General features: G+C 38.9%; 1 protein-coding gene across 1 annotated transcript; it reads right to left on the bottom strand.

Annotated features, from left to right (window-relative positions):
- Positions 1-883: 883 nt before the first annotated feature.
- On the bottom strand, positions 884-24434 carry LOC119617000 (multiple epidermal growth factor-like domains protein 6). The gene is made up of 5 exons (XM_037975540.1): positions 23938-24434; positions 21498-21632; positions 19655-19764; positions 12296-12400; positions 884-1299 (listed from the first exon to the last, which is right to left on the bottom strand). The coding sequence occupies exons 1-5, from the start codon at positions 24018-24020 to the stop codon at positions 1262-1264; spliced, it is 471 nt and encodes a 156-aa protein (XP_037831468.1). The 5' UTR covers positions 24021-24434; the 3' UTR covers positions 884-1261.
- Positions 24435-25423: the final 989 nt, after the last annotated feature.

The raw sequence follows: 25423 nt of genomic DNA, 5'->3' as shown, positions 1-25423 counted from the left end.
ATGATCACGAAAAACGTTGTCTGGAGATATTCTCTACTGCAGATTTGTTTTATTTTGTGTGCCAGCAAATGGAATTTTGGACTGAGAGCTAAAAGTGATGAAATTAAGGAGGAACTTTCGTTTGCCAAATCCTAAATGACCTGCAGTACTTAAAGAGGTGCCATTTTAACATTAAGAATGATTTTTATTACACTATAAACCAAACAATATGAGCCTTTTATGAGACAAAAGCTCTGAAGGATAAAATAGTTTGCAGTCACAGTTCTTTTTCAGAAGCTTGTTGATTTTTATTTCTGGACAGCGTCATCAGAGCTTGATTTAATAGGTCTGAGTCCCGGGGTGAGGAAAAGTGCCTGACTGTAAATAAAGTTCCTCTAACTTGTAAAAAAACCCCACTGCTTTAATGCCTGAACTGAAGATAAGATACCATAAAAACAACTAGAATGAAGAAAGAAGGAGATGGTTAAGAAGCTGAATGCAACCTGAAAATGATAGCGTCCTGTGGTCAGGCTTTGTGTGTTTGGGTTGAGTGTGTGAGGACGTCTATTCTTTCCTGACACCCCTGAGGCCACACACCTGTGTGGCAGCTGAAGCAAACAGGACCAGAGTCAGTGTCACGCTCATAGTTCGCAGCATCTTTCTGCCCAATAAGCGAGCAGGAATGTCGAACTGCTGTGGGTCAGGTGGGAGAGACGCTGAGTGCTTAGAGATTTGTATTTATTTACCCCATGGGTGGTTTAATGAGTACAAGATAATGTCTAGAGGACTTAAAAACAATGTTTAGATTTATCTAGGAATGTGCAAAGTTGAACCAACAATTTCTTTTCCCCCCTTTTTTAATTTAAGGTTTATTCAACAACATGACACCAGTCAAACTGATCAATAAGAGAATTGACATAACACACACATCTCTAAAAGTTTAGGCAAACATTTACAGAATTTATTTTGGTTACTGAAATGGAAGCTACATTCTTGCTTCACATTTCTGTGCAAATAGCAAGATTTCAGTACATCATTCTTTCCCGTCCATCAATCTGTCACCTGGTTGAATCGTCAGCAGTGTGACCGAACATACAGGGTGCTGAAAACAAGACTTGCTACCTCCTTCAAAGAGGAGAAGCATTTAAAGTCCATCACCATCCCGTGAACACTGAGTCACCGCGGGTGGCACGACCCGAGTCTTGTGTTGGAGCACACATTCTACCAGAGAGAGGTCAGATGCTTGAAGCATCACGGTCTGTCTGCAGTCCAATTTATGATCTTACTCAGAGTCAAAGGCCAATGCTCCAGGTTGAACCCCTGCAGGAGGAATCACATGAGACCATGAGGCAAATGTCTACATATATATGTGACACAAGCCAATCACAGGTCCCTCATTGTATCAGAAAGTTTACATTACTGACACATCAAAACATCACTTTCAGAATCATAATTCTAGACGTAATATACACTGAATGAAATGCTTATTGGGAATATCTGAGCATTCAAATACAACAACTCTGTATGAGTCTTTAAAATCATTAGACTGCTATTAATGATTCATGTTTGTTCAGTACAAATGTAAAAAAAGGTAACATATTTTGGCCTTTTGATGGGATAAAATATTTTAGTGGACCACAGCATGGAAACTGATGAAAACCCCAACCTGGGTTAAGCTACTTTTAAATGAATAAATATACAAACAAGATGTCATTCAAAGTGAGATATCTATGCTTCATTTGTTTTAAGAAAGTTATTACATTTATATGCTGAACTGAGCCATCAAAGCACAAAGCTTAGTTCTTATTTAAAGAATTATTCATTCAAATGCATGATAATTTTGAAAGCTGTGCAGAAGTTTTATTGGGCCCCAATAAAAATAATAACAACAAAGCATTCATCTTGAGGGGGAAATAACTTATCTCTCAATTTACATGACAAATGCTTCATATTTTGTTTAGGATTTCATTCATTGACTAAATTGACAGCAACGCAAATTTGCAAAGACTTTGAACATTACCTTTGTCAGTTAATCAATTTCTTGGTGGTCTGTGACAAATACTCTGTCACACTCATGTGTTGAATATAAAGATGTGGATTGTTCTGTGAGAACACTATTGTAGTGGGAAAAAAAAAACATATTTTGTTATTATCTTCTACTGCAAGAAAAATCTAAAACAAAGATTTGTAAAACCGAGTAAATATGTGAACATCTGTGTAGCGGATGCTTCGTTCCCAAGGAACCCAGCAAAGAATGAAAAATACCAAAAGCTGAACTAAAAACTTTTGATTTTGTTTTTCAAGCTCAGCTGCAGCAGAGCTTAGGGTTGACATTCCTCTGCTGTATTGTGTGACTTTCTCTGATAAGGATGACCAGCACTTGCTCCCAGGAGGACAAGGGTAATGTCTCGACAAATCATTAGGGGTTCACCAGGCCAAAGAAAACCATCAGACCTCTGATATTATCTCAGGGGGTTATGGGCTGGAAAAATGCAGCATTCAACAGGAGTCATGAATGGGTCTGGAGCCTGCTGGTGTAATAATATGCTTTTATAATCTTCACTCCTGCTTGCATCGCAGTCCTCACAGCTGCTTTCATTTATCAGGTGCTATAAAGACGGGAACGGCCTATTTGAGTCCAGAGGTTTCATTCACAGAGATGATTTCACTGTTGCTGACCTCCGCATGTGGCAGCTGATGAAACATGATCTAAAACATGTTCTACGGCTAACCATTTGTGAACTGGAACTGATAATTTACTTTACACCTTTTAAGTAAGCTTGGAAAACTTTTTCTGACCTCCAACATAGCCAGTCCTTAAAATTCTTAGTGTTCTTTCATCCACCTGATGGCCAGATGTCCAAACGTACCTCATGGGAACTCAGGCGAAACAGCTGAACTGGGTAAATCAGGTCAACAAGGCTTGCAAAAGAGAGAAAAGTTATTTCATAAATGATGAAAGTCCCTATAGAGTCAAAGATTGTGTGAAAACTGGAGATACATTTGCATCGTTTCATTCTTCCATTCCTAAGCAGTTTCTCTTAATGCTTATTTGTCTGCAAGTTGTTTTTATAAAAGGCAAAACGGGGATGAACACACTCACCGTTCATGCAAACCATATAAATCAGTTATATTAAAATAATACTTTGCATTATATTTACACTGTATTAAGACCTGAAGCAAACTCGTAAAAATGAAAAATTCCTGGTATATCTTTTGGTAACAGCATAAGTTTCATCAGAGAGCAAGCTCTTTATGTTCCCAGTTGGATACTGAGGACTGAAACTAGTCACATCTCAAGGAGGCAACAACTTCAGGTGAATATTTAATGTGAACTAGTCAACCTGAATGCATTTATTTTTCAGCTTTCAGATAAAGTTCAACGTTGCCCCCTGCTGTTAATCCTTTGCTACATTGAAAACAATCCAGATGTGGAGGTGAACATGATATATGTGAATATATGTTGTAACTAAAACACAGCTGCCCACCACACCATAATAATTCACTGTCAAAGCTTGCTATACTTGTCGAAGTGTGTGCTCTGGTAGAATGTTTTCCCCTCCGGTTTACCACAATGGCTTTAACCAGAGAGCGTTGCCTGATGCATCCTTTAATTTTCACCCTTAGGTCTTATTTTGGTGCATTTTTAATGGAAATTCTAAGCAAAGGTTTCTTCCTGAGATGCTGTAATTGTGGCAAACATGGCAGCTGACTTGTTAAATACCAGTAGTACTGGAACTGGTATGACTTGCCAGGAAATTGAGAAGTTAAAAATGTTCCTTTAATGACAAAAAAAAACCCTAACCACATACAGATCTTGTAGAGACATTTGTACACAAACCTATTAAGTTTTCAAAAAAATATTACCAATTTAGACTGAAGCACTGTGTTTATATATTTTAGAGAACACATCATTAAGGTTTAAATGGAAGTAACATATTTGTCAATCACATTTAAAGCAATTTCTTCAACAGGCAAAGCAAGATTGTGTTTTTAAATACCTCAAGACATTTTTTTTCCTGTTAGAAAGCAATAGCCATATAGTTCAAGTTAAAATTAGTTACTTGCGTCGGGGTTTTTTTTTATCCATGTTTAATATAAAAACGTGAATTTATTGCCTAAATTTGGCTTTCTTTGAACCCATCTTTTTAAGACAAGTGTTGACAGGAAACCAGAGACGAGCAGCAGACTGTTTGACTGATGGAGGCATTAACAGGTTGAGTCTTGAGTAAATCACTTAAATCACTTTGTAGTTCGTGTGAAGTTTATTGACCTGTGATATTTCTGCATGTTTTACCTCACAGGAACTGTAAGTGATATCAAAGACTAAAATCCACTGTTTAAGTTTGTTTAGTGAACATTCTGCTCTGCTTAGCCCAAAATTCCTTTAATCCTCGTTTTGATGATCCATTTCTCTTCACCGCGAGGCAAGCCTGTCGCGTCTCAAGTGCACACATGTGTGTTCATGCGCTGTATGTTTATGATTTAAATTCTGTATTCTTTGGAGCCGGCTGCCTCTCGCTGACTCAGCTTCTTTTTTTTTATTCTGTGGCAGAGCTGACTACCACAGCTTCCTTCATTCCTAAAAACAGGCAGCCAACTTCACTTTGATGAGTCACAAAGTTTCTCCAAAAGTCGACTTCTTCACGCTGTACAGTTACAGCATTTTCTCACAGCTCTGTTATGACTGTTCATACAATGAAAGCAGAAAGAGCAATATGTCTTACAGCAACAACAAAAAAGATGCGGTGCATAAAAAAAGACCCTTGGTTTTTGTTGTTCAGTTTAACAACCAGCTGCATTTTACAGACAAAAGAAAAAGACAAAAATAAAAGTCTACTGCTAAGTACTATTCATGTCTTAATGATACTTTCTGATCAACACAGACGAATAGGAGTAAGAAATACTTCACAGACTTCGAGCATTTGCCCTTCTGACCCTTAGCGTGTGCTCTGTGTGTTTCCTGTCGGGACATGCTTTTTCCAGCTTTGACCCAGGAGTTTTTAACGTCTGGGTCATCACACGGAGGCCTGCAGGAATCCAAAAATGACTTGTTGTGATTCCAGGCTGTCTCCCTCTCAGCTGCATTTGTGAGATATGTAACATCGGTATGTGCAGAGGGAAAAATCATTCAGAGCCGTTTACCTACGGGGCAAATAGTGGCAAAAACATGACATGCGGTCACGGTTAAGATATACTGAAGGAAGGAACATTGTTGCCCCACATCCTTAAGTGTGACATGACATGCTTCCACAGTTAATCAAAGTTAACGGGAATGGCAATAAAATCCATGACCGTAGGGTTGTTTGGAAGCAATGAGCTCTAATGTTATAGAATAGCTTCCGAAAGCCACTATTATATGATTTGTTCCTAACATTAAAGCAAGATTTACTCGTGCCATTGTTTTGTTTTTAACCCCTAATGTGAAAAATGTTGTAAAATCCCATCATAGTGTTGATAATTACAGCTTGCCTAACAAAACCATTTTTATTTAATTGTGAGACAGTGACTAACTCAACAGTTGTCAAATGTAAATAAATCATCAAGTTAACATCTGCCTGCCACAGTAGGGCCTGTCAGATTATATTTACCTTTCAAAAACATATATTAGCTGAGTCAAAGCATTAAAGCTGCTGTCTGCTTCATTCATGTGCCAAAAGCTTATCCAAACTAAGGCAAAAACAGAAAGTAATATCACGATGATACAATAGCAAATAGTCATTTTTCATCAATGTTTAAATCTCTTTTAAACACGCATCCGTTTTCACTGGCTTTTAATACAGTATGAATAATGTTTTTTATGATACTTTTACTCAATTTGTTTTCTGTTTACTGTTTATATTTCTGTGTTTTAATTTATTTTGGTTTAATCTCGTTCTATGTTTGACGGTTGGCGTAAACTGTGAAGCACTTTGGTCAGCTACTGCTGTTTTTAAATGTGCTATATAAATAAAATTGACATTGACAATTTATACTTTTTATCATTTGCAATAACTTCAAAAAACTTCTAACAGAATCACTCTTGGCTCTTTCAAAGCTCCCTGAGAAAACAAGGCCTTTGCCAAGTTCGACAGCATACAGTTTACCTACAAACAGCCCATTTCATGCAGGTTATCTTCGAAAAAAAACATGTTTCATGTGATTATATAGGAGGAACGTCATTAAACCACTCCCTACTGAGATAAAGATAAGGAATAAAATATAGCCCATTCAAAGGCAGTGTTTAACACAGCTGAATGCAGAAAGGCTCAATAAGAACAAAAAATGCAAAATTTAGTGGAAGGTATATGAATCAGGGCGGATGAAACTATCAGTCCAATCTGATTCATTTCCCAAATGTATTTTCCAAACTCGTGTCTCATCTGATTTATGAAGAAGCAATGCCTCCCACCCCCACTGTGATCAGGAGTGACTTTCATCAGGAATGCTGTAAAGAGCCTAATGAGTCGGTGTGGGTGCCCAGACACGGCACAATTATGAGAGATTAGGAGGCTGTGCCGAGCGCAGTGGCAGGTAGCTGGGCAAGGACGTACCCCACCCTCTAGCGGGAACACACTCCCTCTAATTAGAGACGTCTTTCCTTCACAGGCTCGGAGCCGCTCTCCCTCCCGGCTCAACCCAATTATCTCACAGAGAATTAAAAGCTTTGGCCTGAAAGAGACATTAAACTGTTGCTACAAACCTAAATAGGCTGTTCTCTGATTCATAATTATTGTCCAAATACTACTGTATAGGCAAGAAGTTTTCTGTTCTGTTAACTGTTGAAAGCATTTTGGGGTTTTTTTCTAAAAAAAAAGAAAAAAAGAAAAAAAAAAGCCAAAAAATGATTTCTTTAAATATTCTACTGCAAAAACATAGTATTTACAACTGATATTTACTGAGATTTTGATAAATTTGAATCCTACACTTGTTACAAAGTGAAACCAGTTTGATGAAAGTGTTATTTATGTTCATCAACGTTTACATAATTAACAACTACAGATCTTTATAGGCCAAATGGTTAAACTATATTAAGACTTTATTTAACAAATTAATTTGTGTTGCAAACAATAATTCAAAGAGGAACAATTCATTACTGTAAGACAAATGTCTATTGTTTACTTTGTTGGGCTGAGGTATAAATGTGGGAAAATTACAAGGATGTAAAGAAATAAAGTGAAACTGAGACAAAAGAGTTTGGGACAAAGAGGAATGTGTGAGAAAACTCCAGCATGCTGCCTCTGCAGTGACTCCATCACTAAGATTACTCTAATTTTAACTTCTCTGGGAGTTTTAATATGCTGGCTGTTATAACAATTAAAAAGAAAAAGGATTGAATTTTTGAACAAAACATACTTTGAATAACCCACTTAAACTCCAATTTATGGTTGAGGAGCGAAAAATCATGAACAGCATGCTTATGTCACCCTCAAAAAGAGATCTAGTTTTAACTTTTTCACCTTATGTTTGTGTTTTTCCAGGTCACAACCAAAGACATCAATTTTCTCTAAAAAAGTAAAAAAGCAGACTTCAAACCTATTCACATCTGTTTTAGCTGTAACCTGTTAAATCCATCACAGAGAAAACAGGAAAGCCTGAGAATCACTGTCTGAGAACGGCTTAGCTTATCTTTTTGTAGACATTTACAACACCATTATCAGCCATTAATGTCTACAAGGCTAAATTATAAGTATATAAAACAAATGTGCTAGAACCAAAACCCTGCTATCCAACACCTTTTTGACCTTTCATGAATACACCAGTCATGGATGACAAACTGCTGCAGCTGACCTTCTCCCTATATCAGAATCTCATGCTTTTACAGTCCTTCATGCTTAGAATAAATAAAATGACAAAATTATGTGAGTTATAGGTGTGTGTTAAAATCTTTTAACCTTACCAACCACTTCCACATTTTATGCACAGTAAACTGAATAAACAGGAAACAGTTCCCATGGTAAAACTGACAGATTTGCATCCTTGTAATCCAATTACATTGTTAAGGAAACTAAATCTAACATTCTTTTTAAGCTATCATGGACATGTTTGGATCTCCTCCACATCTCTTCTACTCCCCAAAACCTATATTTTCTCAGTCAAACAAAGGGGCAAGGTCAAATGATAGTAAACTGAAGATGATTTGCTTTGGTAAATCAGTGTTTCTGCATTTTTTATTCCTAATTCCATGTAAAAGTCATTCTGTCGTGTGTAGATTTGGAACTTTAATGAAGGCCAGCAAAAAAAGGAAATCTCAGATTGAATTTGTAACTGATCCTTAACATCAATGAAAGAGATCCAATACAAACAAACACAAAAAAATCCACAGACTGTCAGTCTTGTATCCTAACTTTGGGGGAGCAACAGGTGAGAAATGGTTTCTCCATATTGTGCATTTTACAGCATGACCCATATGAACCTGCACCTCAAAAACATGACAGACAGATACCATCTGTCTCTGCTGCTGCTGCTGCTTTCCACCATCACTGTCAGTCTTGATGAGCAAAAGCAAAAACCAGTCTGCCTTCATTTTCAAATATATTACCATTGATTGCAAATGACTCCAATTTTGGAAATGCAACCTCCACTAAAAAAAGCAAACTAGACCTTTAACAACTCTGCTCTCCTGACACCTCCGTAAACAAAAATCCCTCTTCTTAAATTTGCCTAATTGAGCATACATTTGTACTAATCACATTGCGGTGATTGGCAGCAATGAACAAACGCCACATTTTGCTCTATTACATTTAAGCACAGTGAGTTAAAAGTCTCGGAGCACTACAACAAGTTATTAAGGTGATAAAAAGGCAGGTTTCAACAGGCTGCCGGACCATTAATCTAAGAAAAGACTTCTAATAAACTAAAGTAATTTCAGTGTAAAACAGCTATTTAAACAAGTCCAAAATGTGTGTTAAACAGTAACATCTGATATCATCCAGCTAACTATGGTTATTTACAAAACCTTGTTTTAAACTTTAAGATGAATTGTTGACAAAAGTTAACAAAGAAAGTGTGGAACTCTTAAAAGTTATATATACACTATTTTTATACACTTCAATAAGAGACAAATAATAATAGGAGATGTAGAGTTAACCCTAAAACTACTTTGTAATTGATTCAAGCAATCTTAGCACCAACAGTTCTGCATTTCTGCCAAAGACCTTTCATTATTACTAAAATGTTCTTTATTCTAATGTCACAATGCAAGAGGATATTTTTATACGTCCAGTCAGTCAACCAGACAGTGCTGGTTCAGTTTCATCAAAGACTGTGTGCAACTCAAAAAGACCTTCAGTAAATCAATGAATTCCTACTATTCTGATCTCCAAAACCACAAGAACAAGCATTCAGTTTCACATAGTAGGTGGAAGCAAATTAGTTAAGACAGGACAAAGAAGAAACAATCAGGATCAAAATTGAAGAATAGATTGAAGTTTGAACCATTTAACAGCTCATCAGCAAACAAACTCTGGTCCTATGTGCCTTTTCGACAAAGACGGACTAAAACATTCTTCACTTATTTTAAAGTCCTCAAGAGGTACCCACATGTGACCAGACATTAAGGTTTTGGATTACAACAAACCAAAAAAAAAAAAAAAAGATTATTTTCTTCACATATTTCCTTTCTTGATGCCATATTACTGCTACGACTGAACAAGATCTGTCAAGAACAAGCTAGTCCTTTTTACGCTGCAAAGAGCACAAACTGTGGCAAGATAAATGCTATGGTTCAGAAATCCTAAAAGGTAATCCAATTACAGTAACAGAGACAGAGTTCTTTCTGCGCAGCATTTCCCATCAAGAAACTGATCAAAAACAGCATAATCAAAACACAATGTGGGGAAGGAAAAAAAAAAAAAAAAAAGTAGTTCTTCAAATATATTCCCTGTTTTGAAAACCTTGTATTGCACTCACACATTTAACTTGGATATATCTGCCTTCCATTACAAAGAATTTACGTTTTCACAGAAGTTCCTTTTTCTTTTTCCACAAAATATGATATGAAATAAATATATATATATATTTATACACACACACTTTAACTAGGAGAGCAAAGTTTTCTTTTGCAGATTGTTGCCCAGCCACTATCTTTGTGTGTCTACTGCTGAGCCCAGATGCCAGCTTTTATAAAGACATCTGTCCCGCCTGAGGTCTGAAAGCTTTGGAAGGTGCTGATCCCAGAAGAAAGCACTTGTGTACCGATGACAGGCTGGATACCAAATACATCAGACATCAAGTGACTAAATCCTGTTGGATACAGACAAGAATGTGAAAATGGACTTCAACACAAAAACAGACAAAACATCATACAGTTGCCTTGGTAGTGCTAGCTTTAAAAAAAAAAGTTAGATAGTAACAACATAAAATAATAATAATAATATAAAAAATAATTACAATTATGTATAAATTCCGATATATTCACATAAGACTCCGCGATGGAAAAAAGGCGATCTTCAATCAGTCGCATCTGATTTACTGTTAATGAAAGATAAGAATAGCCTCCAGGCTAAAGTTCTTACATCACCATAAAGGTAAGGCACCAAAACACAAAAACAATAATTATCGTCTTACACATCTTTGTTGCGCAATGTTGCTAAAAAGCAAAACAGATGAGGGCTTCAGACAACTTTTGTGAGTAGGAGAGTAATTGGCCCCTTTGAATGACATAAACACAGTCCAGCTGCTGCACACAAACATGGACAAACCACATCAGAAGGGCTGCAAGGGGATACTGCCACATGTGACCCACGGGGAATGTTGCTGAGAGTGCCTAAGGTGATTAAATGATGGGTGAATCTGTGTGACATGGGACTCTGCATCACTGACTGGCTTCAGTATAACAAATGGCGAGGGAGTGACAGCTGAGTAAATTACAGTCATAATTATAATCCAATGTCAGCTTGTGATCAGAGCGCTAACATAAATACAACTTCAACCACAATGCTCCTTAACGTGACAGCAACACCATACTGGTATGTGCTTGACCACTAAAGTGATCTTCAAAGCGCTCTTTCTTCATTCAGCCTTTTCGTACTAAACACTTTGCAGTTGTGTCTCTTTTTACTCTGACATGATGATCATTCGGCACATCCAGGGCCCCCAAAAAGCAACAGCTGTGACTGTATTCCTGCCTGTGTCAGACTTCCATCACCACAAGTGTTGCCCCCCCCCCCCAGTCAGGTGAAACTCCCACACCATCATCTGGCAGCTCATTTAGTGCCAATCACAGAGCAATAAAACTGACACAGGGTTGATGGACCGATGCGCTCAGAGATAAAAGGTGTGGGGGGCTCCTTTGCACTGGTCTCCACTCTGAATGGTCCCTAAATATCCATTGCTTATTGTCATTATTCACAGTGCAGAACAATAATGTTCAATTTAATGTCTGGAAAGGAAGGGGGTAGAGATGTCTGCACTGAAATCAAACAGTTGTCTTTGGAAGATGGTTGGCAAGAGAACAATGATCCCCGAATTACCAAATGAAAAGGAGATAATAAAAATAATAAATAACATCCACTGTGGTTGTTAGAGCTTCAATAATAAAAAAGGGTTGAATGAGTCTGATGATGCAGACAGTTCATCTTACACCAAAAGGACAGGAGAGACAGATGGTCACAGGTGCTCAGACACTTCAGACATCCCTGAAGATCAGCTGGATGTTGGCATATCAGACCCCACATACAGTATGTTCAGTTTTAAATTTTGTATTATTTCCCTTTTTGTATTACATTTTATCTTTTTCACTTTTTTCATTGTAGATGGGTCCTTTAAACTGTGTTCACAGACAGTGATTTGTGCAAATGTTTGTTCCTCAGCCCCATGCAGTGAAGACCAGAACAGAACCAGACCTGTTTTTAATGAAGTTCTGCCTGAAGGCCCAAAGATCACGGACATCCAGGCATCCAGTATAGATGCCTTCAACAGCACAACTTCAACAATGGAGTTGCTGATAAAATATTTGGGCTTCTGGTGGGTAAGCCGACTGCTGACGTGAGGCGATTCTTGTTAAAACCTAAACAGAGTTCATGAATCACAACAAATCAGAGCTGTAGGCTTGAGGAAAAACTCAAAAATGAGTTCTTTTGAAAAAAGGGAACCCTGTTGTTCAGTTTCAGATCTTTTGAGTCCTTGAAAATGTATATGTTGTTTAGTAAAAAAAAAATGGATGTAAGGAATGCTAACACTTGCTCCATACGTTTCATGATGAAATTTTCTGTGTTAGCTTCAATTTATTTGTTAACTTTGTAAAGACAAAAGTTTTTTTTCCCCCCTTTCAAGTTTAAAGAAGGAGAAAAACTCAATTCTGAATATATATCACAGCATAGATGTTTCTGCTTACCATACTGGCAGCTGGGCCCAGTAAACCCTGCAGGACACTGACAAAGCTGGGCCGATCCTTCCCGACACCGGCCCCCATTGAAGCACACACCATAGCTGCACATCGCTGCATCAGGTGCACATGTGGACGGACAGGATGGTGGGAGAGAAGAGACAGAAGAAATGTGTGAGTGAGGTGAAAACACCTGGCTGTTTTCATGAGACTTAAACACCTGCGGTTTCAAACACTGACCTCTTTCTATCAAAGACTTCTCATCAACCTGTTAACTGCTGTCTTAAGAAGGACTTTGACTCTCCTCCATTCACACTATCCAATGTAAGAGGAATTCATCACTTGGCTCGGAGCATAGAAGCAGATTTCTGGCAGGCTTAAAGAGATATGCTAACTACATGTACACAGCATCTTAGTTGGGACAAGACCGACGGCAACAGCTTGTACAAATATGTTTTATGGTACGTTTTACATTAAACTCGCAAGTCAGAAATCATTTCCTGAGACTGACTGACTGAACTTTCACTCATTGTCACAAAGTGTGATAAAACTGATGTGCCTGGGTGAGTTATAAGAAAAAAAACATAATGCCACAGGGTAGGTTCAGCTCATCAGTCTCTTAGGAGCAGAAAATCTGTCCAGCAATGCCTCGAAGTCAGACTGGCTTTGAATCAAATGTGAAAGTCAAAGAATCTTAGATACCTAAACAATGGGAACTTGTAAGTAACTTCCAATACATCAGTCCACCTTAGGGGTGTATAAATCATCATAATCCATAAATCCAGACAACATTCATTAATCATGACAGCCTGTATGTATAATACACATGTGCCTGAGTCTCCCTGCTCATCTGATTTGTGTTGAGGCTGTTGACCATGTGAAGTACGGCACAGTTATTTATATCAAAGCTGGTCCTTGCGCCCTCCTCAGCTCAAGTCGATGCTTATTTCTGACAAGCCCAGAGGACTGACATCCTTTCATTGTTCCTCCTGCAACATGCGGACAATGGGAGTGGAAGAGGAGAAGAACAAACTTGAGCAAATCATAAAAGGAGTACAAATGAAAATCTTTCCTCAGGTTGTCTGAAAGTCGTCTTAAATTACATTCATCTACCAGACATGAGTTTCTCTTCATGTAATCCTATCAAAGAGAGCATAATCAATCAGAAAACCACGGAATGCCCTTTCTAATCTCCTTTAATGGCTTTATATGGTCAAAGTGAGGGCCTCAGTGTGCTCAGTAAAGTTTAAACAGACTCAGCATAGAACATGTATACCTAACTCTTAAACAGTTTGGTGACATACAGTTGAACTGAATTTAACCTGTGAAAACTTTATGTGTGAGCCTTTGAGAGACATTTTTCATTTACGTCACCTTTTACAGAACCACTCAGGAACAGTTAAAATCCCATTGTCCTGTGTGTCGTCACTAATGAGCCGCAACCGTCACACAGGCGTCTTTCACTACTAAAACTTGTAGTTGTTATTTAATCAATGATGTCTCATTAGTGTTTCTGAACCCCAAAAAGCAAAAACAGATGCCAAACTAACACTGTCTCCAAAAGTAGAGTATATGGCTACAAAATGGGAGAATGATGCAGAAATACTTGAGTCATGTTTTGAGGCTAATAGATAATTTTTTAATCAGCAGCTGCAGAAACTAAAATCAGGTAACAATAAAAACTGCCAGTTTTAATATCTGTAATACTTTTGTAAGTGGTGCATTGATCTCTCAGTAGAACTTAATTTTTTTTTATATAACTGTGTGTAAAATCCCTGCAAAACAGAATGATGCACTGGAGCAAAAACACCAAAATATTATAGCTGTAAACATCTGATGAAATCATGTATCTCCAATAGATTTACACACATAAAAACATGCTGAATTTAATATTTAGTTTTTAAAGAAATCTTTTCTTTACCGTCTTCCATACATTACGTAAACACCACAACAGTAGATGAACAATAACAGTAGTAGAGGTTCTACAAACCCTGTAAAATACATCTGTTTTATATGTATTTATATTTAAATAAACAGCTTTTTATTCCATTTGTGAACCTACAGAAATCTCACTCCAACAGGAGTAACAGATTCCCACAGCAAATCTCATGACGACTTCCAGTCCCCTCATGATTATGATTATTTGGCTACAAAATCATTGCCACTGTAACTTATCCAGTCCTTTTCAGTGATTAAATAATCTGAGAAAATTTTAATGGGGTGAAAGAAACCAATGACAGGAAAAAAAAAAAAAACAACCTAGTGGTCAGGTTTATTTGCACAACTGACTAGATCCAAATATTTTAGAACAATGTTATCACCAGCTGAGAGAGATCAAATTAATGAGACATTCCTAAACAGATTTAAATGAAAACAATCAGCAGCACCGCAGTAAAAGGTCAGATGTCTCTCAGAGTCACTACAGGGTGGCATGACTAAGCAGCAACAAGGGGGATGTACATTCCCTCTCAGAGACATGAGACAAGATTGTTGACAGCCAACCAGAGCATTTTTGAGCACCCCCCCCCCCCCTTGATGTGCCCCGTTTCACTGAAATAAATCCTTAATGTGGCATGCAGCGTGCCATAAACCCACTCTCATCCGCTCCTGTTACAAAAACACCTTTTCTGAGAGGATTAGCAGCTCCCACAAAAAAGAAGACACAGACAGAGCAAGGGTCAGCAACTCACACAAAGGTACTGAAAGAAGACAAGCCAGTGTCTGAAAGGGATGTCCACATCGACACTGAGTTTGTTTAGTGTCTGTAGATGTGTTTAACCTCCCCCCCCCAAGTGCGACCGACTGGGTGGAACCATTTAGGATACTTCTCGTAAAAGGCCGGCCGGCATTCAGAGCTCAGATTGATGCCATCATTGGTGAGCACACATCCAAGCACTGCATTTTGAAGCAACAAATCGAGTTTTTTCTGCAGAAGAATGTGTCACTTCAAAGAGGTCTTGAGGAATTTGGAGGCAGCTGGGTCTGATGATTTCTGTCAGGTTTTAAAACGTGTCCTTCGCTGTTCGAATGTTATTAGGATATAAACTGTCATCATTGTGGATACATTAGTTTTATCCTTCACCTGTGACATTTGAAAAGCAAAGTTGTGATGCTTTAGGTTCCTGACTGTAGAAGTAGCCTTTTTTTTCCCCCCAGGACTAAATATTTACTTTCAGGATTCAAACTAGATTACATCTGATTCAGTTAAGATTGCCCTGTCAGACAAGTTCTTCCAGCTGGCAAAGATGACATCAAGAAAACCTCAAGAGTCTCAAATATGACAGCTATTCAGCTTTGAAAAATCTTAAAAAAAAAAAAAAAGTGCTCATTTATTAAAAGAAACCACAGTCAGTGTTCTGTGGTAGCAAACAATCTAAACCACACCACCATTGTTGTACAACGCACCAGTTAGTGTCCTGGTTGTTTACAGCCTATTTTCAATGTTTGCGTCTGAGTTTGTGTCTGTTTATCTACAGCTGTCCACCATCTCACGATCAACACAAATGTTACTCTTTTTTTATAATACTGTACACCCAAATATACAAAATATTGTGCAAAAGTCTTAAATCACGCCACTCCTTTTGTTGAAGTCACTAAACTCTGAATCATTCAGACAATAAAAAAGCTCCTAAACTCAATGAATCAGTGTTGTGTCACCCATAAAAACTTAGCAAATAACCAATTTTAAATTGGATCTTTATTTGGACACCTAATTAACAGTGCCTGTCACAAAAAAAAAAAAAAGAAATTGTTCTGATTTCTAAAAAAAAAAAAAAGAATTACAAAAATATCACAGTTTGATACTTAAATTAGTATTTTAGCATCAACAAGAAGATTCCCAAAACGATATTAGTTGAACCTGAAGATGATCAACTGAAGAATGATGCAGCTTTCAGGTCCCATTTTAAGATTTTATTTCCTCATTTCTGAAAACCTGATTATCAGATACTGTTCATCTGCTAGTTAGGTTTTTTTTGTTTTTTTTTTAAACCTGACACTTTTTCATTTGTCTTTTACACATATATTTTCCTCATTTTCATGATTAGATAAAAAGAAAAAAGACAGAAGATGTAAAAAAAAAAAAAAAAAAAAAAAAAAAGTAGCCACAGTTCAAAGAAATACTTTTAAAGACCTTCAAAAAGCCCGGAGAACTATTGATCGGGACCACTTTAAAACATTACAATAAAGTCTGACTCCTTGTTGAGTGAAAGCTGAATGAGGGGTGGTTTAAAACTTTTGCACAGTACTGTAAAAGACCACCCATGGACGGGCAGAGGACCGTTTCCTTCTTTCTGGCTGGTAGCCCTATTTCACATGTAGCTACATGGGTCTCATCACAAAAGGAGGCCAGTTCCCATTCAGCAGTTAACGAGGACGACAAACTGGTGAAGCCATTGTCTCTGTTCCTCGGCTCCTGTCACAAAGCTGATTGTTGCATCCAATCAGCAGACCTGCCTGTTTCTACGCCCTGCTAACCCCGCACCATCCTCACCCATCCCCTCGGCTACTCGCCAAGTAAAAAGGTTTAACTCGCTGATTGATTGGTGCTCACAACACTTAAGTGGAGGAAGTCACCATCACAAAGTCAAGAGCCCTTCACTTGTAGCAGAACAAGATAGTGAGCAAATTGGAGTCTTTTCAAAACGCACAAAGGACACTTCTGTTGAATGTTTCACCACTGTATCCTGCCTCCTCGTTCCACCTGACTTCATGCTGATAAAAAGTCAATAACTGTTTCAATTAAAGGCCTCGAATTCCTGGAAGGACTGCATATCACCCAAAGCACTAAAAGCATTTTATTTTTGAGAAATAAAGTTGTAGCCATTTTGGTTTAACCTTGAAAATAACATTATGCACAATCTCATCAATCGTGCAATATCTCGCCTGATCTTGCAGGATTTGTTAGCGCTTGGAGTATGTATTGTGAACAGCTGTCAGCTAACACCACGCCACATTTTAGTTCAAGATCTGTAAAATTCACTGAGGGACAGACATTTTGCCTTCACCTCCAACAGTGGGCTATAAAAATTCATAGGGCTTAGGATCCTATCAAAGCATATAGAAAACAACATGCACTAAAAAAATAAAAGGTTTGACTTTCTTCTTTGTGAATCTTTTGTACGACAACGATTGAAAGTATCAGAACCTACAAAATTAAACTTGAAAACTCAGCTATTTGTAAACCACTCAAGAGCTCTGAGCCATGTTGTGAGAATGGAAACCACATAAACACGTATAATTAGATGATGGCAGCCTGGATCTAAACTATATGAAAAACAAAATGGAGGGGGACAAATTAGTGCAATGAAACAGAAAAATAAGCAGATGTTTGTTGTGGTATATTCTTTCTCTAAATATGTGACTAATTATGCTAGTCAAAAAAAAACAAAAAAACAAAAGCCAGAGCTTACAACAGCTAAAACCATGGATCGCAAGTGCAACCGATGGATTAAACAGAAACACAGAGGAATTATCTGAAGCAGCAGAGCTGAGGGGGGCTGACCAGAGAACAACTCAACTGGTCGCTTCAGCAGATGATTGCACCTTCAGTTCAGCTCAGCTAAATAGGAGTCATTAGACTAATTACCTTACACTGACTTTATTTGGAGAACGCACACAAAGAACGATAGACAACAGAGTACACAAAGGAACTTCAAAAGTACCAGACACTAAATCACTATTTCAACACAAAGCATTCCTATTCCTCCCATTGGGGGGGGGGGGGGGGTTCGGAGGATTAGCTAAAGCTGTACATTTTGCAAAGCAGATTTTCCCTTCTGGATGCTGGAGGTCCTGTTGAAAACAGCCACACAGACTGCATTTGTGCTGACTGAAGTACAGTGCAGATATCACACAGCAAAGTGTGCAGGAGTTGGAGGATTGTGGTGTGAGCTTCCTTTTATCCAGGTTCAATGGCTCAGAGAAAGGGGTGATTAGTTTGTCCCCGTCTCAAAGCGCTGCCACGTCTTTGGTTACAGAGATAAAAGCTGTGCCTCATACTGAAAAGAGCAGCTATTGTCACGCAAAACAGACTAACTTAAGTACAGGCAGTGAGCAATACTGAGGAATGTGTCTTTATGGCATTTCTTTCTGAGTATTTTAAAACAAAACAGACTCATTTGGGGCACAGATAGTTTTATTGTATAATTTAATATAGCATTTTTGTTCGAAACAAACAGCTCTTTGAGGGGGGGGGGGTAAAGAGGCAATAATAGGATGCATGATGATAGAAACATCCAGAAGATCTTTTCCTGCTCGCCATCCCATCTACCTCCAATTAGAGGGCTTTCCCAGGGAATAATTTCCCTATCCTGGCATTATGAAGGCTGCGCATTAAACACGTGAGCCAGTCATAGATATGGGAGCAGGACGAGAACCCGAGTACTTTCATATAAGTCTAAAAGCCACGAGATAAACAGTTTACAGGAAGACTTTGCCAAGGGTCGGTCCACGGTATGCAGGCTATGTGATCCGGAGCAGTGGTTGTAAAATCCCATCAAAGAAACCTTCTTGGTCTGAGCAGTGTGACACGGAAACTGTTCATAAAGAGATGAGCTGCTGGAAGCTTCAGTGTGACCAACACAACTCCTTTCCCTTAAGCCGAGATCGGACTCGAGCATTGGTCGTGGCTCAAGCCTAGTTGCGACGTCAACGTAGGATGCCACTCGTGCAGAGATCAGATCAGCCAAAAACGACACACCTTTTCGTTGTTCTTGTGCAAATCAGCACCTGGACTTTTCATTGTGAGCTGACAGTGTTTGGTGGCAAAAACTAATCGGTTGGTGCCATTTTTCCATGTCAACTATTAAAGTGTCTAATCTGTGCTAGCATTTCACAGCTTTGCTGAAAGAAAGAGATAAATGTTGGGCTGCATTTGTTTTGACTTTGACTTAATGCACTGCAGGAATTAAGGCCATGCAGACACAGATTACCAGATCTGCTCTCCATCTTCACCAACCAGAGCTCTGCAGGGTCCTGACAGCACAGAGATGTTAAGCATTTTCTTTTCTTTCCCTCAAGTGCAGAAGTAGACACTACAACACAAATCTAATTTCTGAGCTATGAGTAACATTTGAACTCTGTCAGCAATTAGGATTTTGTTTCCCAACCCGGTAAAGTAGTTTGAATGTTGCAACAACACGTGTACGATGGATACAACGCTAACTGATAACATCTGCTCAGAAGTCTGGATGAGCAAAGTGACTCTTGACCCTTTTGGGCAGCATTTTCATTCAGAGGTCTCCGATAACGTTAAAATAATGTTTCCTCCCTAAACTCCCACTGAGACCAGAAAAGATGCAAGACACAAACAAATTAAAACTATTTATTCTGTGTAGGGGAAAAAAAAATGAAACTGAAGATACTTACGATAAAGACAACCTGCTTCTCCGTTCAGTTGGGACCATCCAGGGCAACATTTGTACACAGTCTTATAATCCTGTTTGTACACTTGTCTGTATGCCGTATAATATGCCGTCCTGTGAACATGGCAAAGGTTCAGTTAAAAACGTTTCATCAAACTGTGACAAATAGCATCTACAACACATTAAAACTAACAGAGCGCAACAAACATGGTCAGTTTAATCTTTTGGATTAAACTGAAAATAAGTCATATGTGTAATGATATATGTTAAAGTCTACCTGGCTCACTATTTTAAAAAGGTAATATACGACCCCAATTTCAAAAAAAGTGGAGATATTGTCCAAAAATGTAAATAAAAACTGAATGCAGTGATTTGCTAATCTTATAAACCAATATTTTATTCACAACAGAACATATTAAAGATGAACAGAGGTTCACTTTACAAAAAGGTTTTAAAAATAGTGGGACAATTTCAAAATAAGGTTCAGTGGAAAATTAGGAAGCGTCCCATTATAATCAAAAGATTTCAAGAACCTGGAGAAATCTCTGAGCTCAAAGAACAAGGCTGGACATCTATACTGGATGCCCGTGATCTTTGGGCCTTCAGACAGAACTTCATTAAAACCAGGTCTGGTTCTGTACTGGACTACACTGCATGGGGCTGAGGAACAAACACTTCCACAAACCACTGTCTGTAAACAGTTTACAGGACCATCTACAAATGCTGCTTAAAACTCTATCATGCAAAGAAGAAGCCAGATGCGAACACCATCCAGAAATGCCAATGTCTTCTCTGGATCACAGCTAATTTAAAATGAACCGAACCAAAGTTAGAAAACTGTTCTATGGTAAGATGAAAAGAAATCTGACATTCCTTTAAACTTAAACCTTTAACTATAAATGTCAAGTTCTCCATCCTAAAGAGGAGGGGGACCATCCAGCCCATTTTCAGTGAACAATTCAAAAACCTGCCTCTCTGATAGTATGGGGGTGCATTAGTGCCTTTGGAATGGGCAGGTTACACATCTGAAAAGACACCGAACTGACTGGCCTGCAGTCCAGACCCAACGTTTTTTTTTTTTTAGAATTGAGGGTTGTAAAATACTGTGTGAAGCACCTGATGTAGTAACACTCAGTATTTGAAGTAGATGTCATCTGATGTTAAGCTGAATTTCCCAGGCTTTGAATGCGCCATGTTACAGAGTGACACTGTCAGGGTCTACTCTGAGAACGGAGGCTCTCCCTGTACTTTGGGGACCCTCTCATTGCTCCACAGTCATTAAGCTCTGTAGAAAAACAGTGTACAACATGTAATTGTTGCCTTGGAGCCATCAAAGCAGCCTTTGACTTTGTGACTCGGTAAATAATGCAGAGAAATAGAGCATGAACGGCTCAGTGAGGAGTTCCCATAATATTCTGTTAGAGACAAAAGAAAACGCTAGCATTAGGACTTTTCTTCAAAGAAACGTTGGCAGCAGAGGCACATGTGTGTTAAATAGTAGGTAAACCTACAGAAATGAGGGCGGGGGCGTCACACCTAACTGTGCAGCAAAGCTGTGATTACAAAACAAGAGCAAAAACAGAGAAAGAAGAAGGAGGAAATCAGGAAGCTACGTCTCATCCTGTTTGGAGATGGAGCTCAGTGACAAAATCAAGACCTCTTGGATAAATGATTTTGGCTACGAGTCACTGAGACTGAAGAAAACCCATCAATTAATGTTTGGCACTTTCCCAGAGTTTAATCAGCAGAGCACCGCATCCCCTGCAGGTGATGTCGAGAGTGTTTGTTTAGGAGCAGACTGAGGCTTTGTGTGCGCAGACAAACTGCAAACGAGCTGCGTTGCTCACCTCCTCTCGTGTCCCGTGCACCACGACTGGCCCGCACAGCCTTGTTTCCACACTTTAACCATGCGTGTGAAGGCCTGCACACACGGCTGCCTCTGGGCAACCAGCGTCACCTCCCTGTCTGTGCACACGTTGGGCCTGAAACGAAAAAAAGAAAAGGAAACTGTATGGGAAACGCTCAACATGTCAAAAATATTGTTCTGCTGTGTTTCTACAGATGTACAGATGGCAGCCGGGCGATTTATGAGCTCTTTAAGAAATACTGAGGCAGAGACAGACGGACAGAATTTATGTCAGGCATTTTCCTGTTGTAGTCATTCCTGGGAAGTCATTACCTGAGCTATGTCATTCTGATTTTTGGACACTTTTCAGAACAGAGCTGAAAAGCTTGAAACCTGAGCCTCAACTTAAACTCAGTATTATTTATCACCGCCCTCTGAAAGGTTGGCGATAATGTAAATTGCCCATTTGTGCTGGTTAGTCTGTCATGTTGGCAAAATATCTCTTGACTTTTTAGGAAACTCTCAGAAGTTAATCACTGGATGTACAAATCAACTCCTGAAGTCAACCCAATTCAAGATGGCCACTGCAGCTAATTAACAGAAAAGTGGCTATAAATGATCCAATTGTACATATAATGAGCTAAAATGAGGTGTTTTAGTAGCTGAGACGAATTGCTCACATACTCCAAGTGCTAACAGATTGTGTAAAATCTTTGGCATTACCTGTTGGAGTTTACACTTTGTTAGCAAAATTTCTCATGAACCACTGAACAGATTTTATAGAAACTCCCTGAAAATAACTAAATCTACATCAACTCATCCACTGAGTGAATTCAAGATGGTGATTACAGCTAATTAAAATTAGAAAAAAGAATGTCCACAAAACATAATTTTACACATATTGAGCTAAAATTTGATGTGGTAGTAGCTGAGTCTTTCCCAACATGCTCCAAGTCAACAAATCACATGAATTCTTGCAGTATTGAATAATATTTTGTTATTATTATGCTCAAGATTTAACCAAAAATGTTAAAACTTTGTCATTTCTCAACACAAGCTGATTGTAGTTTAAAGGTGGTGGGGAATGTGCATTCCTTCAAGAAATGCTAGGCCTTTCATTTTATCTGTGTAACCTGTATAAAAGTTGCATAAAAATAAAAACTTAAAATCCATTAAAAAAATTAAAAACAAACAAACAAAAAAAAATCCTAATTCCGTGTGAATAAATTACAATAATCAAGAAAAAGAACACTGCAATTTTCACAACATGCATGTTTTTACGTGCAGGCCTGAGGCTGGAGGTCAGTAAAAAGAGAAGTTGGGTAACATTTTCTCCCTGCAGGTAAAAATATGATGAGCCCTCTAATCTGATGCTCGTCTGGGTCAACCATCAGATCTGTCTTCATATGATTCTCTGCATGCTGCACCACTCAACAAACAATCTTTGAAACTTTTACTCATAAACAAAAAGCCTGTCTCAGATCAGCAGGAGTCTTAAGAACAACATCCAGCTGCTCGTCTCATAAACAAAAAGAATCACTATCACCTGCAGCTGTACGTGTAATTGCAGGATGAGAAGCCGTATTGTTAGAGGGAACTCTTCTCGTATAATTCAAGCCCTTTGTTTATTATTATTATGGAGGTTTAAACACTTGCTGTAAGAGGCTGGCTCTTAATTTGAGAGGCTTCAAACAGCTTCTGAGTTGGGAGATCCTCCTCATCCATATGGAGCCAGTTCTGCAGCTCATTCAAATTAAAGAAATGCTGTTCATGCAAACCTACAGCCCAGATTATGACAGAGCCCTACTGATGCTTCTCCTGCCTGTTTTCTGCTGAACTTCGACACAAGTTTATGACACGAAGAAGTGAATTTTTCAAATTCAAAAGAAAAAGGAGTTTTAAAGTCATGGAGACAGGACAAAAAATAAAAAAATAAACATAATACGAACAATATTTTTTCTCATATCAATGGTTAATGTGTCCTTAAATCAAAACTGTGTAAGCAAAATTTGGGACCGGATGCCAAGTACCACATGTGTTTGGTTCCCTACAGAAACAACTGACTGAAAATATTAAAACACGTTTTTTTTCCCCCCATCTTTTTGCACTTTTTGCAGCAGATTCACTCTTATATTTCCACTTTAATGTCTGATTCTGCCATATGTATGAACCTACACAGATTAGGGCCAGCCTAATGTAAGCCAGTCATATGACTGGAGCTACTAGTGGCTTTCAGCAGATTGAGCGCTTTGTTTACATCGAGTGTGGACCTGCATTTCAGAACTGCATATCAATAACCATTGGAGTAAACTCTTATAAACTGCACCATTTGATATTCAGGATAACAATTTCCAAGTTTGCTTTCATACTTTGCAATTAGTAACTTTAAAATAGACACAAAAAACAAACCATGTAAAACAGACAGGAGGAAGCTTACTTACATGTGTGGTTGGAGACTGCTGCGTGTAGAAGCCTGAGCTTCTGTAATAAATATTAGAAAAAAAGAAAAAAGAAGGCTGTCCATTTTCCTCTTCAGTTTTAAAACTGGGTCACTCACAGACTCATTGATGAGTGCTTCTCACCGTTGCCTGAGTAACTAAAGAGTTTCATTGATGCTTTAAAAAAATCCACCAAACTTTTAACCTAAAAATCTTCTCATGCGCGTAAACGACCGTCTTCAGGGGAACTCCTCAGCCGTCAGACACGTGTCTGCTTCCGTTTCTCAGCCGGTGGGTGACACTGAGGAAGAGGGGGGGAAAAAAAGTGCAGCTCACCTTCCTCCCATCAAAGCAGATGTTGGATTCATGGGCAGAAAGTCAGAGGCTGGCTGCGCGCTTTGCGTCCATTCACTTGGTAATAATGGAAGGGGTTAGGGGAGGAGCAGTGACGTGCGGTGAGGTTCATGGTTGGTGAGGCAATGAGAGTCAGATTTACAAATATATAAATCCAAAAGGGTAGCTTATTCAATTGGCTACTGGTTATTTCATATCTCATCAGCGTCTCTCTCTCTCGCACACGCGCACACATAGTAGTATTAGGGATAAAATAAGAAAAAATGTTACAATTACCGTTTTGGCAGTCCGATAAACCAAAACAAAACTTAATGGCTGGCAGCAGTGCACGTGACTGTCACTGGCCTCTGCGTGAAAGGACAGCAGCAACAAGCACCTGTTGGCTCACGTGCGCCCCCTTCAGTGCGGCAGAGTACTGCCTGCCTCTCCCTTCGCCTTTTCATTGCGGTTTTATGTCCCCTCAGCAAAACTAAATATGTCACTAACAAACATTAAACGTAAATGGTTAAAGACATTAGCCAGACTGTGGAAAATCAGGCTATATAAACCATTATATTGGCGACATGCAGCAGTACGGCAACAGGCAGGGGCCAATTGCATGTATCAGCCCAGTTTGTGATGGATTGCGCAATCAGAGGTGAAGCTCGGCTCGCTGCTGCCGCACCTCGCGTTTCACCCTCGTATTTGAACAGGAAATATGCAATTTCAGCGATTTAGACCATAAAAATGTTCAAAAATTACTCATACATAAAGATCAGTGGACAAATAATATTCATTTTATGTTATGATTATTTTTTTTCTTGTCATAATGACAGGGGAGGCTCTGCCTCACCTGCCTCCCCTGACCGCACGTCCCTGGGGAGGAGAGGAGAGGGCGGTGAGGGGCAAAGCTTCAGCAAGTGCGCACAAGAACAGATTTCAGACTTCTCATTCCTTCTAATCGGAAACAAAACCTAAAATCCCGAACTAACTTGCGACTCTGCGGCAGACTGTGCGCCTCAGAGGAGCAGACGGCGCGCACCGAGCGGGGGGGCGTCAGAAGCAGCCAGCGGTCATTCCTGCAGCCCAAAGCAGCTGATGGGCCGGTCAAAGGGTCACGAGCCAGAGGTGACCACTGCTGCTCTCCAAACAAAGC

This window comes from Kryptolebias marmoratus, linkage group LG4, assembly GCF_001649575.2.
Source record: "Kryptolebias marmoratus isolate JLee-2015 linkage group LG4, ASM164957v2, whole genome shotgun sequence".
Classification (NCBI taxonomy): Eukaryota; Metazoa; Chordata; class Actinopteri; order Cyprinodontiformes; family Rivulidae; genus Kryptolebias; species Kryptolebias marmoratus.
This window is presented reverse-complemented; position numbering and strand designations above follow the sequence as displayed.

Bases quoted from the DNA above. Each gene is read 5' to 3' on its own strand.
- LOC119617000 (XM_037975540.1), bottom strand. From the start codon at position 24,020: ATGGACAGCCTTCTTTTTTCTTTTTTTCTAATATTTATTACAGAAGCT. The intron at 21,633-23,937 runs GTAAGTAAGCTT...TTTTCGTTTCAG, and splicing joins AGCAGTCTCCAACCACACAT to GCCCAACGTGTGCACAGACA. The intron at 1,300-12,295 runs GTAAGCAGAAAC...TTCCTCCTGCAG, and splicing joins TGGGCCCAGCTGCCAGTATG to GGGTTCAACCTGGAGCATTG.